Source organism: Artemia franciscana, chromosome 11, assembly GCF_032884065.1.
Source record: "Artemia franciscana chromosome 11, ASM3288406v1, whole genome shotgun sequence".
In the NCBI taxonomy this organism is placed as follows: Eukaryota; Metazoa; Arthropoda; class Branchiopoda; order Anostraca; family Artemiidae; genus Artemia; species Artemia franciscana.
The window spans coordinates 5,390,049-5,410,123 of record NC_088873.1 but is presented as its reverse complement, the minus strand read 5'-3'; the positions used below and the strand labels follow the sequence as shown (position 1 = coordinate 5,410,123).

The following is a 20,075-nucleotide window of genomic DNA, read 5'->3' as shown; positions in this document are numbered from 1 at the left end:
GATGAAGGTTTATTTCCTATCTTGGGAAGCAGTTGAGTTAGGCAAATAAAACTCTTAGGAATGGATCCAGAGCCTCAATGATCCCCTGGGATGGTATTTTGAAATACCTATCTCTACTCCTTCCAACTTCAAACAGCACATTTGATGACTTTTAGCAATCTTTGGGTCATAAAATAGAAACCTTGAGAAAAAAAGAGTTATACTGCCCAAGTGAAGCACAAAAAAAGTGTTTTGAGCCTTATACCTTTGCTTAATCCTAATTTGTAAAGTTTAAAGATTTGTAGCCTAAAGTTGGGTTATTTCTTGAAGTTAGGAAAAAATCTTTGATACAGCTTAAAACTCTGCCAAAATCATAAAAGATTACGTTTTTTTAAACCAGGATAAAGATCCTCCAGAGCCATTGCTGGCGCATAGGGCGTCGAATCGACGTTTCAGTTGCTGGGTGTTTTTTACAGGGACAAGTAGCAAGCTTGTCGCCCAACCTTGCTGCGGCGGGGATCGAACCCAGGGCCAGGTTTTTTAAACCAGAGTGAATAAAAAATAGAATAAAACCTAAAATGAAGTTAGACAATTTATTTTTTTATTAAATTTGGTAAGTAGAGATTAGTCAATTATGCAATTTTCTAGGCCCTAGAAATAAAGAAAAGGTAGAGATTGATGCTTGAAAACCTTTTGCTGAAAAATATTTTTGACCTTGCATAGGCCTACTTTCCAAGATAGACAAATACCCCTCATCTAGAATTTTACCAAAACAGAAAAATTACCCATCTAGACTCTTAAAAATATATTTTGTTCCTCCATCCCCTACATAATCATTGAAGTTTCATCCACTTAACTCAAGTAGCATAGGCCTACTTTTCAAAATAGTAGCCCTCATCTAGAATTTTACCAAAACAGTGAAATTACCCATCTAAACTTCAAAAATATATTTTGCCCCCCCCCCCCATCCCCAACATATTTGTGAATTAGATACCCAGTATGAAGGTAGCCTACAGTTCATAAGAATAATACTACTACTAACAACTTGCCAAAGCATAAGCTGCCCAAAACCAACACTGTTATGCATGCTCTTCTTTATCCCCATCTATTCAAAGCTCCCCTCTTTACACCCTCCCAAGAAGTTCCCATTTCTCTTAAATTTTACCTTCCAACATCCTCTCACCCCATTTGGGGACAGTCTACTTATTATTTCACACAACAACACCTCAGAACTATACTTGACCACTTCATCACTGGAGCTTCCAATATTCTAATGTTGGTTTGCCAACTTATCTCCCTATTTCTCTATAATTTTTGACTATTAAAAAAACACCAAGCCTTCACTATTCTACTTTTAACATTTTCACTGCACCCACAGTCTCTAATAATACTGCCTAGGCAAGTGAAGCTATCCAATTGATTAACCTTCTTGGTACCCAACATCCCCCCTTCAACTTCACTTATTCCTAGTCTTAGGAGTCTTCTACCATAACTATCTGCCCACCTTAACTGCAGCAGCATAATTCTTGTACATAGCACTAATCACTTTAATGTGTTTATCTGGTATACCATACAAGGATAATACCTTTGCTTAAGCTCTTCTATCAGCTGAATCAAACACTCACTCATAATCTATACAACTGAGGAGTAAAGGATTCTGCTGACTCAGAAACTTCTCAATTATTAATTTAAGAATACAAATTTGGTTGACGCCTCCTCTAGCCTTCCAAAAAACACACTGTTCTTCTCTTAAAGCTTTATCTACACCATCTCTATGCCTAAAAAATATCATCATTCTAAATAATTTGCTTCCTGCAAAAAACAAGCTAATGCCCCTATAGTTACCACACTTACTCTTATCACCCTTTTTATAAAGGGGTTTAATCAAAGTTTTCGCTAACAGTTCATGACAAATAAGTAAAAAAATAACGTAAACAAATATTTTTGTGTACAGCCTAGGGCTATATCTGGAATCATTTCGTCTTTTTTTATTATTATTATTCCTAAATTTGCAGCTACGGGTATAGTTAATTTCATACCTGGTTTGCTGCTAGTCTTTTATCAAGGTAAAACCAGTCAATAGTATAGGCTAGCCTATTTCAAAAGAACAATAAAAGAGACACCAAGTTATGTGTTCATTTTTTAAAAAGAATAATCAAATGAAAAAAAAAAACTTTTTTTTACCTAGGCTAGCTCAAAAAGTAAATGTTCCAATTAATTCACTAATGAGATACCCTAGCTAGGAAACAGCCATACCTTTTTAAAAATCAAAATTTCATCCTGGATATAAATATAATATACATTTTTACTGAAAACAAGAATTACCAAAACCCCCTACCTTTAACATGAAAATATAGAAAAATCAGTACATTTTCATATAACTTAGCTAGGAAGATATTAAATAGGCTACACCACTTGATCCCTCAAGACCACTTGATCACCACTTGATCCCTCTCAAGTTTCAGCACAGCTGATGTCATTTTCAATGGGTTTCAGGTTCCTTCAAACTTGTTTCATTTTATTATTAAGACTGATGAAAACAATGACCACCATTTGAGGATCAGCTACAAATAGTAATTTTTTCTCACAACACAGCTTTTTAGGAACATATTTTTCAACTTTTGGTTACTATAGCTGTTTTTTCCCTTTTATTATGGTTGCAGCAGCAGCTGCAACCTGGTAAAGAGCAAACCACAACCCATAGAAACCTAAAGTTGAAAAACCATGCTTAGTGGAAAAAAAATCGCCATCTGACAAGGAATGGTGACTATTGTTTCAGTTAATCTTAAAAGTAAAAGTTTATTGCAAAACAAAAATCTCAAAAAAGAGCCTGAACCCCTTGAAAAAGGCATGACATTGAAATAAAAAGTGCACCATTGGAATCAGCTAGGTTAAAAACCTTAAGAAGGACAAGTACAGTCCTCCACCTTGAACACCGAGGAAAATCACTTTTTTTGCATGTGTACCTGTCTCCTTTTTTTCACCACGACTAGCAAATGAGCATAACATCATAAAGAGATGCTTAATGGCTCATTTGAAAAAAAACTAAATTTGCTAGAGTCTTTTTTAAGTGACCAAAAAGATTGGAGGGCAACTAGCCCCCCCCCCCCTAAAGGCCCCTTCCCCAAAGTTATCAAATCAAATTTTCGAAGATAGCTATTTTGTTCAACATAGTTCAGATGTCCACTATCTATGGTTTTGTTGAGGATATGACCCTCAATATACCTTGAGGAAAGGGCTGTTTGCTGTATCAGTACCAGACATATTGATATCATCCATATTGGTATGGGCAGATTGTTATTGTAGGTATCTTTGGAAGATTTTCAATAGCTCATATAAAAGATAATGCTCATATCTATGTCCTTCCTATAAATTCTACCATTAGCAAGATCCAAATGGCACTAAAAACAACACTTTAGGTGCCATGTCTCAAATGGAAATGCTGGGCCTAGTGGCCTACCAGAACTTTGAGTGACATTTAATGGCTCATTTGAAAGCATTTGCTCAGACCTACATGATTTTTATAAATTATACCATCTCTGAGTGTGATATAGCACTAAAAAAAAAACACTGTCAGTCTCACTTCTTAAGCAGAAAAGCTTGGAAATATAAAACAATATCATCATCGTAATAATTATGGTCCAAAACCCTTTGCTGAAGGTTTGCAGAAACACCTCCCATTATGTTCGTTCTCCAAGCCCCCTTAACAAGGTGCGCAAGTAAGTTACAAACACCAATATATCAAATTAAATTATTAGAGGTGTGGTTCTGTTATTAAAACATTGGGGTTCAAATTAGAGTATCTTGTGTTTGATTCCTGCTTATTTTTTTTTTTTTTCAATCATGGTTTTGTCCCTTCTATATTATCATTTTCAGATAATTTTACTGCTTTTCTAAATCTGATGCACTCATTTTTTAAAGCATGTCCCAGGAAGGTATTTTTTAATTTGTCAAGCATTTTGATTCTAAAAGGAATAGAGGTTATCCAGTTCATGGTTTGCAACAATATTCTTAATATGTCACTAAACCCATACCAAAAGCAAATGGCATAACTGTCAAAATCCCATGGGGATAGGGGGTCAAAGTTGGAGCCAATTTCCTTAAATCAAGTGAAGATGACAGAGAAAACTGACCTGCCCCAGTAGATGCTTGAGTTGTGCAGGCTTATCTTAGTTTTGACAACATTCTAAGAGAAACTTAATTTTAGCAGGGGGGGAACTTGGGATCTGGGGAAAAACGGAGGTCTGGGAGGGGCAGTTCCCTCTGTCCCATAGCGAATTGCGCCCTTGACCCCAACCCCTTGCCACTTAGTGGTTGGAGAAGTGCAGGCTTGTGGTTCTGGAACTGCTCAAAGGTTGTATATTAAACAGAGGATTACTTATTATTACACTTACTTATTTAAATCATTCATTTAACAATTCTACCAAAATATTCTCTCCAAATGTAAGATTGTGCATCAAAAGAGAAAAAAAGACAAAAAAAATTGTTCTGTAATAGAATTCCTGTAATTGTTCCCAAAATTTTTGAAATGAAAACAAACTTAGTTTATAATACCATTTATTGTGCCTACACAAGAAATGATCTTTTTTAGAAATTTTGATTAATTTCTATGTAATGAGTGGCTTCTTTATATCAGAACAGGTCAAATAACTCCCTAAGCCTAAAGGTACATTTCTGCTGAGCTAGCAAAGTTTTCCAAGAGCATGTTGATATGCAAACCTGTCTACTTAGTTAACCTTTTTTATTGAAGCTATTCACCTAGAGTTACTTGCTTAAGTGTTACTAAATTTAATTTTTTTTTAAGCAAAGAACTAAAGATCCATGTCATTTTTTTCATTTTTACATAAAGAAACAAAATTATGTTTTGATTTTTCTTTCCATTCTAATTTTATTTTTTCTTTCAATTCTTGAATTGCTTCTTTGTTCAGTTCCTTAATAAGGGTTGAGGTGTCATATCTCCCCTAGATTAGAGGTGATTAGAAATTAAACAAAAGAGTAAGTTTTCAACAACAACTAAGGAGCAAAATTAAAACTTAAAATGGACAGAAGTTATTCTATATAAACAAAAAAGATCATGACAGTGTTGTTTCTAAATTAAATAAAATGAGCAGATTAATTTTTTAAAAAAAGTTTTTCTGAGGGAAATAAAGAGCAAAGTAGAAACTTAAAACAAACAAAAATTATTACTTCCCAGCCTATCTAACATACATCAATAAAACTAGTGCAAATTAATCAACTGTTGATATTTCCCTATGTTTGTAGGATTACAGAAAACAAGCACTTTACTGAAAACAAAAAATAATGTTGGAGTTTTGGTACAGTAAATGTAAATTATTTAAGAACACTTTTAACAGTATAAAAGTAAAGCATTTTTGGATAGCTGCTTTACATTTCCTTTTCATTTAATTTGACATCACTTCTGCACACTGAGTTCAGTTCAATGATTGACTATCTTTTTGGATCTAAGACAAACATTTAATGATTTTTTGTAAACAAGTTCAAAGTGACAAAATCTTATAAGTACTAAGACTACAGACTTGCTATAAAATTTATATCACATCTTGAAATTTGCCATTTTTTAGAGACAAATAACTAGATTTCTAGAGTTCATGTTGTAACTGATATATTCTTTATTTTGAGTAATACTAGGTTAAATCAATATATTTCCTGGTAAATCAATCCATTATTTTGTATGTTGCTGAAAGAATTTAAGCATATTATTTTTATGCCTAATTTGTTAAGATAATTTTAATTGTATACTAAAAGTCACTGATAACATAGCTCTTGTAAGGCTATGAAAAGCATTATAGATTAGTTTGTCATTGTGAGGCTCAGTACATATGTGTCTGACTTCTAAATCAATATTCTTGCTATTTATGCTTGGCTTTTGTGTTTTCAGTAAAGTGCTAATTTTCTGTAATTCTAAAAAACATAGGGAAATAATACCAGTTGATTAGTTTGCATTATTTTATTGATATATGCTAGATAGACTGGGAATTAATAATTTTTGTTTGTTTTTTGTCTCTACTTACTCTTTACTTCTCTTGGAAAAACTTTATTTTTCTTTAAATTAATCTTATTTAAGGGCTCAAAATAGAATTTGTCCAAAAGGCAATTAATGTATTTGGAAAGAGCATAAAAAAGCCACCACATGATGAATTCACTTTCTTCCTAGCTAAATTATATCAGTATGGAAAAATTTACCAAATACATACCCCAGGCCTACCTTAATTGGACTCAATTTCTATTTGGTAACAAGATGTAGGCCTATGGATTAGAGTTTAACATAGGCTAATTTTGCTTCCTGGTTTTTTATCCTTCATGCAGTATATATTTGAACATTAGGGGGGCAGTGATAGTAATTTCATATTTAATGCAAATGAATGTCAAGTTGGATTCAGAGTGAAGTTCAGATTCTAAAGGTATAGGGTATTTATTTCTTAGCTATCTCATTAGTGAATTAATTAGAAATTTTGCTGCTCAAAAACCTATCTTTGAAGAAGCTTCTCAGTAGATTAATTATTTTTAACCCTAATATTAATTAAGGGTAAAACAACCTAAGTGCCAAGTGTTATGTTAGTGGTAGCAGGGTACATGATGTTATAGATGTGCATTTTTTTAAACCCCTTCTGAGGTTAATGTTAATATCTATTTTTTTTCCTTTTGGTATATTTGTCCATATCCCTTTACATATCATGATGTGGCATTCGAAGGGGATGTGTTTATTTCATGTTCCTGTTAATAATTGATATTAGCCTAGCCTATATTAGGCTAAATAAAATTAAACAGCCTTTGAGCTAACTACAAAGTCTAGGGCCAAGTGAAGCAGAATAAGCTGTTAAATTCAATCTGGTCTACCTCATGTGAGATTCTCAAAAGTAATCCTTTGTATCCATATTAGCACTAAACAGGCCTATTCAATTTGTTTATCCTCCGATATCCAAGAAATTCCCAGCTTCTTCTTTGAAATGAAATATAAAAGTCACAATCAAAGTTTTTCCAAATTGTCGGACAACCAGAAATAATTTAGACTTCACTTCGGCGAGCTAGAAAGGAAAAATTATTAATAATTTAATTTTATATTAATTTGATATTAATATAATAATTTAATATTCATCATTAATAATTTTGCTCATGGCGCCTAAAAAGTGCAACTTGGGTTGTTTTTTCATTTTTTAAATGAAAAAAGGGTGTTATCATAACAATTTTGTATCCATATTATTGGAAGGGGTTAGCTACCCTCTTCCCCTGAACGAAGCCACTGTTGTTCGGTAAAAACGGTTAAATGAGATGACTAAGAGAAGGTAAGTTGAATTTAGAGAAGTAGAAAAAAGTAGAAGAGAAGAGAGATTTGGATGGTGGGTAAAAACAGTTAAAACAGATGATTAAGAGAAGTTAAGTAGAATTTAAAGAAGAGAAGAGAAAGTTGGCTGGTAAAAAAAAAGTAAAAGGGATGGCTAAGAGAAGGCAAGTAGAATTTAGAGAAGTAAAAAAGAGCAGAAAGTTGGTTGGTAAAAATCAGGTATAAAGAGATGACTAATAAAAGGTAAGCTGAATTTAGAGAAGAGTAGAATAGATAGAAATCATATAGGAGGTAATAGGAAGTGGAAAAGGTAAGAATTCTTTACCAAAAATCCTTTAAAATACAATCCTTGTGATACATTCCAAAGCTGAGCTATGGAGGTAGCATAGTTGGAATCAATGCAATTGCAAGGCATTCATTGACCAATTGGTCTCTTATGTAATAACAAATAATCAGGCTTTAAAAGATGATAGAATTACTTTCGCTTAAATTGAAGAGATTGGTACAAATGGTAGAGCATTGGTTTGAAGTTATAAGCCTGATGGAATGTGGCTAGCAAATGCAGCTTAATTAGAAGTGCTACTCTCGAAATGAAAATAAAACATTGCCGTATTAAACGAAAGCTATGTTAGATGAGACAAGTTTGTCATATTTTTATAATCAGGGGATAGGACCGTTAGAAAAGGACGAGTCGGTTATAAATCAGGTTTATTGAATTGAAGACTAGGAAATCCAGAAGAAGCAGTATTAGTAGTAGTGCTGAAGTAGTAGAGGAAGAAGTAGATTTGAAAACTAGGAAATCCAGACAGTAAGAAGATCGGAGACGTTGAAATTCTATGCCCGTGTTAAAGGAGTTTTTCGTCTGAAAAATCATTTTAAACTAAGTTTCCTGGCCAACAAACTAGGTTTATGTTTTGGTAGTCCCACGTTTTGAACACCACTAATAAACAGAAAAAGATCGTATGAACGAAAATGGCCAGCCAAAAATTTACTGAACACTTTTCTATGATTTCAAAACTGTTCTTTCTTGTACTAAGGACTGAATAAAATTCATATTTATTTCGCGACTGCTAATCATAATTACTTTTTTTTAACGAAGTACTGTGACTGCTGGCAAATTGTATTGATCCCTCAGTAATATATTTTTTTTAGTAGTCGGTTGCATCTTGCATTTCATTCTATTGAGACACAGAAGAAAGTATTTGTAATTTAGATTTAAGAGGTCGGAAGGAAGTGTTATGACAAAGATACACTCCTTCTCTCCTTACTCAATTCCCATAGCTCCCACCCACACCTCACTTTTATAGAAGGTTAGTCAAAGAATTTTATATTGATATTTTTGCCAGATATAATTGAATAACAACCAATCCACATTCTTCTAGAGCGGCAGCTACTTTTCGTTAATGTTTTTTTTTGTGTGATACCTTTGGTTCCTTCTAACTCTGTAGACGACTGTAAGAATGACAATAGTTCAGGCTTGTAAACATGCTAGTGGAGTGGGGGAGAAAGGATAGTAATTTAAATTGGTTTTCGCCTCTTTTTTCTGAAGGCGTATGGGAAGAAGACTAATATTTATGCTCTTTTTCTTTATTTCCTTTATTAAATCCTGTGTTCTGTGACTTTATTTGCTTGGATTTAGTTCTTTGCTGGGTTTAGACAGTTTTCAATGTCCTACACTGATTGTAGTCATTTTTTGTGACACAGCTGAACTAAATTCCTAATCATTACAGCTTGAAGTTTTTCTCCATTGCGTGGGCCCTGATCCGTCCACTTGACTATCACTAATTAAGCCAAACCTTGGTATCCAGTCCCCTCGTGCCTAAATAGTATTTGAATCTCTGTTTTTAGCCAGACTTCAAGTATATTGCCAGGTTAATTAGCCCCTTGACCAAAGACAATTCGAGTGTCCTAGATAAAATGATAGCCAAATAAATATATGTTTCCTTAATATTTCAGGATGCAAGAATAGGTTTGAAAATTGATGTTGAAAAGACTAGCTTGCTTAGACTTCAAATAATGAAATTGAAGAGGAGATGTTAGGTAGAGCAAAAATCAGTAAAACTGACAGTGTCACTTACCTGGGTAAATAAAAAAAGATCGTAGATGCAGCGAAGATCTGAAAAGTAGGATAACGAAAGTGCAGGGTGAAATTTCATAGGTGAAAAGGTTTGGAAGAGTATGAGTAAGATATTGCCTACTAAGAAGAGAAATTTTGAAGCCATGGTCATAGCAGTATTCTAGCGTGGCTATGAAATATCGTTACTCCGGAAAGCTGAGGAGTATTTATTAAATGTTTTCCAAGGGTTTAAATTTATAGGACTAAAAAAAAGAAATATTAATATGGTTACGCTGATTTTATGCATGAAGGATGGCAGATTTAATGTTTTCCAAGGGCCCAAATTTATAGGGCTAAAAAAAGAAACATTAAGATTGTTACACCGATTTTATGCATGAAGGATGGTAGATTACCGAAAATGGTGCCTTTTGGCCATTCTTTTAAGCTAAAAGAAATGCAGGTCGTCTTAAATAAAGCAAAAGAGGTCATAAGAAAGAGTTTAAAAGAAGTTGGGATTACGTGGGAGGGATTAAAAAGTTAAGCTTTGATCATATTGATGACGAGTATGCTAAGCAGCCGAAGCTCTGTCTGCGTCAGGTGGTTTGGTAGTGTAGTGAGATTTTAATAATAGTAGAAGCTTATTGCCGGAGGCAAATTCTCATTTGGTAATGTAAGATGCTTAACACAAGAATTCAAAATTGTTTATGACTATTCACCTAAAAGTAATCCACCAGTAAGAATCAATTTTATTTTCTTTTATACTCCAATATGAGTTAAAAGAATAACCAATGTGATTCCACTGTGAATCAATTACAGTAAAAAACCGAAATAAATCTTTCATATTTTGGGCTGTTCTGCTAAATTCTTGTTGAGTGACAGAGGCCACTTGGGTTTAAATTGCCACAGGCGATAAAAGAAATGTGACACTTTATAATTGCCTTATGAAGTCAAATTTGTAAAGAGCAATTAAATATGAAAATTAGTTTATAAATGAGCTCATAATTAGCAATAGTGAGAGCAGCTCAGCTTTGACCAAATTAATTAAGAAATGTGATCAAATTATCACATTAATTAAGAAATTAATTAATTCTTATCACAAGAATTAAGAAAGAAATTAATCATAAGAAATCAATTAACTTATCACATTAATTAAGAAATGTGATCCAACCTCAGCTTTGGCTCATGTTTGTGATGGTCACTTTCAACAAGGAGACTCGAGTTTCCCTTAGACTAACAGGAGAAAATTCAGAATAGAATCATTAGAATTTAATAATAAGAAGGTGGTTGGGGGGGGGGGCATTCACCTCAGGCGCAGAAGTTTTAGGGGCATAGTTCAAAAATAAATAATTTAACGTCTATAATCGTTTTGTAGCTTTAGAAATTTTACCTTTATTAAAATAAAGTTGAGTTCTTAGTTGGCAATAAGTTAGTTACTGCTTCACTTATGTAATAATACTTAATATTTACTGTAAGTACAAGTAAACTAAAGAAGGATAGCCCATAATAATTGATTATCCGGATTTGGAGCCCCTCTTGCTCCCCCCCCCCCAATAAAAATACTGGAGCTACGCCCCTGCCCACCAAAAAACTTTTTCTTCTATTCTTTTCTACTTCTCTAAATTCTACTTACCTCCTCTTAGTCATCTTTTTTACTTTTTTATTTTTTTTTTACAATCAACTTTCTCTTCTCTTCTACTTCTCCATGTTCTCTTCTTTGCTACTTCTCTAAAATACACTTACCTTCTATTTGTCATCTCTTTTACCTGTTTTTACTAACCAACTTTTGCTCCTAAATATTTAAACTTTTCACTTTCTTTTAAAATTTCACCTGCATAGCAAAATTTAGTTTTTTTCCTCTTCTTTCATCTTATTACCCAACTATTCTGCTTTTATTGTTATTATGAATTAATACCAGTTTCTTTTTAATTAAATACGTTTCTTTTAAATACAACAGAATGTGAAGTTCCGCCAAAGATCTACCGATCGGCATCACGTCATCAAGAAAAAACAGCAGTGATAGACTGGTTTTCCAATGAAACCGTTAGTGCTTATTCCTTTCTAAAATGATCAATTATCTGATTGATATACAACGTAGAATTTATATATCTATTTAAAAGTAAATTTCTATTCCAAATAAAGTCTCTTTGCAAGCATTTTGATTATTCTCGGCATAATAACTTAAATTAAGTATGCTTTTTCCCGACCACCCTACTTTTCTATGACGAAGAAATAAACATTAAAATGGGGATGAGCATACCTAATCTAAGGTATTACGCCGAGAGTGCATCGTATATATGGAGGAACGATACGTATATTGTATCTTATATATGGATACAACAATAAATTAAACATATATTTTGCAATTAGAAGACACAGAAGACTTTGCCACCATCATTGCAAATTCATTATGTATTTTAGGCAAGATTAAAGAAGAAAATTTACATCTGAAGACTTTGAATGAGCCCTGCTTTTCCAGCTCTCTCAGAGAAATCTAGTGAATGACCCGAAAGTTAATAATTTTGTTTTTTATAAATATGTTAGTTTTAATTTAACACTTTAGTATTTCTACTGATGACGATTATTGTATATGTGATCGAAATACCTAGACTTTTGTACCCGTTTTCACTGTCTAAAATAAATGGAGTTATCCCCATTTGAACATTTATTTTTCTCATCTCAAAAAGTAAAGTCGTCCTAAATATCACAATTTTCTTTCATTGGCCAAGAAAATTGTTCCCTCCCCCCTCAGGCACCCTTGGCAGAGTCGACTTGTTTATTACTGCCTCTAAATCTTGCAAAATTAATTTTTCTTCGTTTTTACATGGTCAAAAATTGTTTCACTATTTTCTAAATCATTTCCAACAGCTCAATCACGGTTTAAGAAATTCTCAAAATACTCTGCCATCCCGTTAACACTATTATTAATTAATAAACTTTAGCACTAATTGATTCCTATTTTACGTGGGACAAGTCCATTCTGACGACTTCCTCTAAGTTACTTAATATGCCAATACAATATATTACTATAATGCCGTCTGCTTACTTCTTCTACTTCTACTCCAAACAACTCGCCGCAGCAAGAAGCCACCTGAGGCCAACAGAGTTACACAGGCTCCCCCCCCATACTAATCTATACAAAGCCTCCCTATTTACATCCCCCCAGGAAGTTCCCATTCCCCTTAAATATTTCTTTACATCCTCTCACTCCAGCCACGGACGACCTGCTTTCCATTTAGCCCTAGACGGTTTGCTAAAAAGGACAATCTTCGGCAATCTGTCACCCTTCATCCGCAGAATGTGCCCGAGCCATCTCAACCTTTCTCTCATGATAGCCTTTGAAAGCAGGATTGAACCACACTTTTCGTACAGCCTTCTGTTTGAAATACAGTCAGTCAGCCTGGTACTAAACAATTCGTATGCAGTTTCCAAAAGGATTAAAAAATAATAAGGCCCCAGGTGCTGATAGTATGATTAATGAGTTTCTTAAATATGGTGGCTCTGTGGTTAGGAATAAGCTACTGAAGAATTATGAACATAATTTTTGAAAAAGGGGAAATACCCAATGATTTTAGGAAAACCTTAATTAAACCACTGTATAAGAAAGGTGACAAGAGCGAGTGTCGTAATTATCGAGGCATTAGTCTGGTCTCTGTAGGTAGCAAATTACTGAGTAATATGATACTTTTTAGACTGAGACATTCTGTAGACAAAGTTTTAAGGGAAGAACAATGCGATTTTAGAAAAGGTAGAGGATGTGTCGACCATGTTTTCACTCTTAGGTTAATAATTGAGAAGTCCCTTCGTTGTCAAACACCTTTGGTCCTCAGTCGATTATGAGCAAGCTTTCGATTCTGTTGATAGAACAGCGTTAACAAAGGTCTTGTCGTTATATGGTATACCTGAAAAATACATTAAAGTGATTTGCGCTATGTACGAGAATAATACTGCTGCCGTTAAGGTAGGAAATGAGGTTAGCAACTGGTTTTGTATTAAATCAGGAGTTAAGCAGGGTTGTGTTCTATCCCCCTTTATATGGATCATTTTGATGGACTTCGTCTTAAGGAGCACAGGAAAGGCAATTGGAGACCATGGAATCAAATGGGGAGGAAGAACGCTCCTGGACTTAGATTATGCTGATGATTTAAGCATATTAGATGGAAGTGTGAGCAAAATGAATGAATTTTTAGAGGTTTTACGAGTTCAGGGTCTAAAATAGGCTTGAAAATTAATGTTAAGAAGACTAAGTCACTAAGGCTAGGAATAAGTGAAGATGAACAGGTGACATTAGGTAACGAAAAGATTGATCAGGTTGGGAGCTACAGTCACCTTGGTAGTATTATTAGTAAAGATGGTGGGAGCAGTGAAGATGTTAAAAGTAGAATAGCTAAGGCCCAGGGTGTTTTTTCAGTTAAAAAAAGTTTGGAAGAATAGAAAGATAATTCTACAAACCAAGATTAGAATATTGGAAGCTACAGTGATGACAGTGGTCAAATATGGCTCTGAAGCATGGGCACTCCGAAAAGCAGATGAAAATTTACTAGATGTTTTCCCGAGAAATTGCCTACGGATTGTTCTGGGTACCCGGCTGACTGACCGTATTTCAATCAGTAGGTTGTACGAAAAGTGGTTCAATCCCGCTTTCTGGGGCTATAATGAAAGAAAGGTTGAGATGGCTAGGCCACGTTCTACGGATGAAGGATAACAGATTACCGAAGATTGTCCTTTTTGGCCAACCGTCTGGGGCTACACGGAAAGCAGGTCGTCCTTGTCTGGGTTGGGAGGATGTCATAAATAAAGATTTAAAGGAAATGGGAACTTCCTGGGAGGGTGTAAAGAGGGAGGCTTTAAATAGATTAGGTTGGAGGAGGAGCGTGCGTAGCTGTGTTGGCCTCAGGCGGCTTGGTGCTGCAGTGAGTTATTAGTAGTAGTAGTAGTTTCTATGGAAAACATCTAGCAAATCTTCATCTGTTTTCCGGAGCGCCCATGCTTCAGACCATTGACAATTGTCATCAGTTGACCATGACCATTGTCAATATATTTGACCATTGTTATTACTGTAGCATCCTGCCTCTTTTAAACTCTCAGCAATTTGTCCTTTCATTTCAATTCGTTTTTTGTCCTTTCGTTTTTGCTTTCACATATCCTTAGTTCTCATTTTGATGTCTTATTTCCAGATTACGGCAGTAGGAGTCCTTCCAAATTGTATACAAAGGTTTCATCTTTTCTACATCACCCCTACAAGTTTGTCACGGTTTGATACATACCGAAAATATTCTACCCACCTCTCTATTATACTTTGTACTCTTACTCTATTTTACTTTCTTTACTGCTAATTCAGGCCCTGTTCCTATCTTTAACTGATACATGTCCAGACTATCTGCTTCCTCTTAATTTCTTAACATATCAAAACAATATCTTATTATTATAACACCTTTCTCAATCTTGCAGATCCTCGACAGTTTTATCCATGTCGCCATTTCATATTTCCTTAATTTAAACTTTGATGTCTTGTCTACTTCCCTTACTTTCCTATATTTTCTACTTTCCCATTTACTTTTATATGACTATTTTGTATTATTTTATACTATTTTACTATACTATTTTATACTATTTTACTATTACTATATTATTTTTATACTATTTTATATTTTACTATTTTACTTTCCTATATTGTCTACTTCCCTTTATTTTCGTAAGACTGATCGTTCTGTAACTTCAAGTAGAGGCCCCTCCTCCTCTCAAACTCCTTCTCTATTATACCGAGTTAAAAAGTTTTCACTAACATTCCTAACTTTCCTCACCTAAGACATCTCCTGTTTTTACCCCTCCCCGCAGCAGCTTTTGAACAGTTCGCCCAGAGAAAAAAAATACGAAGCTACCTGATATTTCTGAATTTCGTTGTCCTAGCAGATAAGTCCCCTTTTTGTCTTTGCTATAGATTATTGCCTTTGACTTGGCGACAAAATATTATTGAAGGAAACAAATCGGTATTTTATTCAACTCAAAAATCGTAATCGATCCAAAGCTTACATAAATAATTTTTTACCGTCATACCACACGAATTGTTAATTAAAGATAATAATATTTTATCAGTAAATATGCAACCCTATTTGCAATATTGTGAAAAAAAACAAGCAAAGTATAAATATGGTAATAAGCCCAATTGGCTCTTTCTTCAAAATCAAGCTAGGGTTGAAGTAATTAAAGAAAATATATGTTGACTTTGTTGTTGAAATAACAGTTATAAAGTACATTTTTTTTATATCCATGAAAAATTCAATGCAAAATTTAACTAGATTCAGTGCCTTTACCTAAGAGGTATGTTCAAGCCTGTGTATACAAAAATCAATTTCTTTTGAACAGATGGATCTTACGAAGTTCAAAGAAATTATTATTCTAGACCCTGACAAGTGAGCTATTTCTCGACACCAAGAGGCATAAGGTACACCCAAGGAGCGGGGATGGACCTTTTAAAGTCTTATATCGCAGTTGTTGTACTATTATCTTCAAAATCCATTGTCTTAGATTTCATTTTTTTTGCATTCTCAGGAAACTTTCGTTGCCAAATCCCCCCCCCCCCTTCCGAAAAAAAAACAACAAAAACAGATGAAAGTCGTAAAGAAGGTATATACGTTTACTTAGAAACTATACACCGAAAGTGGAGCCAATTGAAGGGATAGAGGCGTTTGCGTCCCTCCACAGATTTTGACAAAGGCCCTTTTTGATATTTTCATTGAAAAAGTCGGAACGTAAACAATTTCGTCACTTCCCAAGATCTTGATAAATAAATTTCCGCCCCCAAAGCATCTTCTTGGATAGGCACCACTACTAGATTAACGCTAAAGAAGAAGAAAGAGTAGAGTTACAGAGTAGGTGAACAAGGATAAGGAATAGAGTGTGGATTTTTTCAAAGGAGCAGAGGCTGAAGTTGTAAAAGGAGAAGAAAGAGTAGTAGAAGACAGATGAGTAATCGTCTGAGAAGTTTTTAAGGAGTAAAAATACAACAAGGATAATAAATAATGTATTTATTTGAGATTGATAAATAGATAATATACTTATTTGAAAAATCGCAACCACAAGCCCCGAAGAGCCGAATTCGGACAAAAGATTATAGAATAGGATTAATAACTTAAAAATAATAATAATTTAATAATAATAAATAAATAGGGATTACAAGCTACAAGCAATATGAAACCAGTACCTAGCGGAATTAAAAAAAAACTCTAAAGGAGCATAATTTAAGCTTAGTTTTGATTAATTATAATTTTATGTTTAATTAAAGTTCTAAGTTTGTTTGGTTACAACATGAAATTTTTGAACGCAAGTAGATTTTTGATTTTTTGTCTTTTAAATTTTAAATTTTTTAATTTTCAGTTATCGTTGAGCATTCATGCAGTGTGGTTCTCCGCTGTGCGAAGTGAATTTGCTATAGCCACGCCCCTAGGATACAGTGTTTTTTCACTGAGAACAAGCTCGATTAAATAGGATTTCAGATTTGCATTTGATGAAAGCGGGCCCTAGTAATAACTGGTTTTATTACAAAACGGGGCCCTTGCGAGTAAGTTTCACTCGATGATATTTTAGAATATTAGATAGGCAAAGCGGCATTATCGTCAGAAATTAGTAATGGCAGTGACAAAAGAGCATTTTGACCGGAGGATGGACGAAATGCTACAGCTAATTTCGCAGTTACAGACTGAAAATAAACTACTCAGAGCAGAAAATAAATTGCTCAAGACTGAGCTCGTCCAAGTGAAGACTTCTACTTTACGAACAGAACTATATACAAGAAAAAATAATATCATTATACACGGAATTGAAGCGCCGCAAGGCTCAGAAAATCTTCGGCAGACTGTAGCCTCATTTTTTGAGGCTAAGCTTGGAATATCCAACGCTAACCAAATACGTATGAGTGCCATTTATCGTATTTCAAAGAAATCTAGTCGACCAGAACCAGAGAGTGTTCTGAGCCTCCGGAGTGGGACACAGCGAAAAAAGGTTGTAGAGCCTATTTTTGTAAGCCTAGATGGCTTTGACCGGTCGATGATCATGAAGGAGTGTGGAAAACTTAAGAAGACGGGGTTCAGTATATCGACGGACCTACCAGCGGAGCTTGGTAAAAGAAGAAAGGAACTTTTGTCATTAGGGTATAAGCTAAAAACATCTAAAGTGACAGCTGAGAAAGTTGCAAAAACTCGTCTTGTCCAACGAGGCGTCAGAATGTGGTTGGATGTTAAAAAGTCTAAAAATTCACAATGGGCGAAATATCTAGATGAATGCTTTGACCCAGTTAAAGTGCCAACTATCCAACCTGAGGAATTAGACTCAGAGTCATAATTGTGTGTGTTCCTTTCATTCATAAGTTTTGTCAGTATAAGTTGATTGCCAATTGATTAGATTTCCATGTTGATTTTCCCCCATCCTTGCCACGGTCGGATGTTGATTAAGTTCTTGAACATTCCTTAATTTTTCTATATATTTTTTATTTTTTTCTCCTTCATATGTAGTTGTCATTACAAGTTGATTGCCGCTTGCTTACATTTTTCTGTCTAAAATGTGTATTTCAGTGCTATTTTTTATCCATGTTAATCCATTTTCTTTGTTTTGTTTTTCTCTTTCAGAGTTCAAAAAAAGTTCCTACGGGTGTGTGTATTTCTCATGGCTTTTGCTTCACTCCAAGATATGGCCTTGTCCCCTGGAAATTATTAGGTAAGTAATGAGTTCCTATTCTTCATCCCGGGGGCTAATCACTTCGTCATTGCCAAAAGATTATAACCGGTTAAAAAAGTTAGAGAATTCTTTTTTGGATTTAGAGAAAATTTTTGATGAAAAAATAAGTAATGAAGATGATTTGCCGTTATTTAGTGAAAGTAATTATCCTAGAAGTAAATATGTTGATTTAATAGATTTAACCAAGGGGCACTCTGAATCTCAGTTTTCTGTGCTTCAACTTAACTGTCAAGGATTATGTTCGTCGTTTATGGAAATAACTTCAATGTGCCACCAACTGCAACCCAACATAATTGGATTATGTGAGACATTCCTTACAGGACAAACGGATAGCCTCCTAGATATCCCAGGCTATAAATCAAATTTTCTACATAGAAAAGAAGCTCGCAGAGGAGGATTGGCTATTTATGCGAGGAATGAATATGCTGTGCATATTAACAATCAACTGAGCCGGAATGTTGAAGGCGTTTTTGAATCACTTTTCTTTGAGCTATATGGGCCTTCTAAGAAAAAGATATTGATTGGAGAAATATATCGCTCACCCTCTGGTTCTGTTTCTGCTTTTACGGATATACTAACTCAGATTTTACAGCTGATAGGAAACAAGAACCAAGATGTGATCATCATGGGTGATTTTAACATTAATCTAGCCTTTCCTCTAAGAAATAGCTCAGTGTATCTTCTCACTATTATGTCAGGGTCTAATCTTTACCCTTCAATTACAATTCCAACCAGAGTAACAGAAAGTACACACTCACTGATTGACAACATTTTTTCTACATTATGTCCGGCGAAGGTATCAGTCATCACCAGTGACATATCTGATCATTTTCCTATACACACTGTCTTCAACACGGCGAGGATACCAACTCCACTCGTAAGAACTAACCAGGGTCTACAAGTAATTAATATTAAAGAGGAGAATCTTAAACTGTTAAATGATGAGTTAAAAAAAATTTCTTGGGACACTGTCCTAGCAAATGAGGATGTGAACGAAGGTTTTGAAGTTTTCCACAATGCGTTTGTAGCTGCATATAAAGCATGCTGTTTTAAAGAGAAACCAAGAAACCGTGGAAGAAAAAATACCCCAATATGTCCATGGGTTACCGAAAGCTTACTCATATGCATAAATAAGAAAAATAAGTTATGGGCAAATTACAGAAACCACCCAAGCCGAGAAAACCTAGAGAGATATGAGACGTATAAGAAATGCCTTCATACAGTTCTGAGGAAAGCAAAAAGAATTTATGTGAATAATAAAATATCTGAAAGTGGGAAGGATGGACGAAAAGTCTGGAGGGTCATTAATTCGGTTTTGCGACCAAATGATAAGAAAGCAGAATTGCCTTCCAGACTTTTTGTCAACGGGGAGGCTGTTACGGAACCCACTCAGGTTGCAAAAGAACTCAGTATATTTTTCGCAAGGATAGGAGGAATTACATCTAATTCTGCGAAAAGTCCCCAAAAACCCTACAAGCATTACCTTGGCTCAGCATGCACCAAATCAATGGCAATAATTCCTGTGACATCAACTGAAGTAGTGCTACTTGTGAAGACCTTGAAAGGCACATCAGCATCTGGATTTGACCGGATACACACGAAAGCCCTGAAAGCAGTCCTCCCTTCTATCCTAGAGCCATTAACTTATTTGATAAACCTGTCTCTAAGAAGTGGTGTTTTTCCTTCAATACTAAAAAAAGCAAGAATAATCCCTCTGCATAAAGATGGCCCTCATGACGATCCATCAAATTTCCGACCCATATTCATGTTATCTGTTTTTCCAAAAGTTTTGAAAAACCTTACAAAGACTACTTTACCAGTTTCTCGAAAAAAAAAGGATTTTTTGATAGTCTTCAGTTCGGCTTCAGATCTGGTCATTCAACGAAAGACGCTCTGGCATCCCTAAGCTTATTCATCAACAGAGCACTTGACTCAGGTCTTCTGCCAGCTGCTATATTGATTGACATCAAGAAAGCATTTGACAGCATGGATCATACAATCTTACTG

The 20,075-nt window shown here is 34.6% G+C and overlaps 1 protein-coding gene across 1 annotated transcript; it reads left to right on the top strand.

The window, feature by feature from the left end:
* Window positions 1-18,054: 18,054 nt before the first annotated feature.
* Window positions 18,055-19,974, top strand: LOC136033336 (uncharacterized). Its single transcript, XM_065714129.1, has one exon. The coding sequence runs from the start codon at window positions 18,055-18,057 to the stop codon at window positions 19,972-19,974; it is 1,920 nt and encodes a 639-aa protein (XP_065570201.1).
* The last annotated feature ends 101 nt before the right edge of the window (window positions 19,975-20,075 follow it).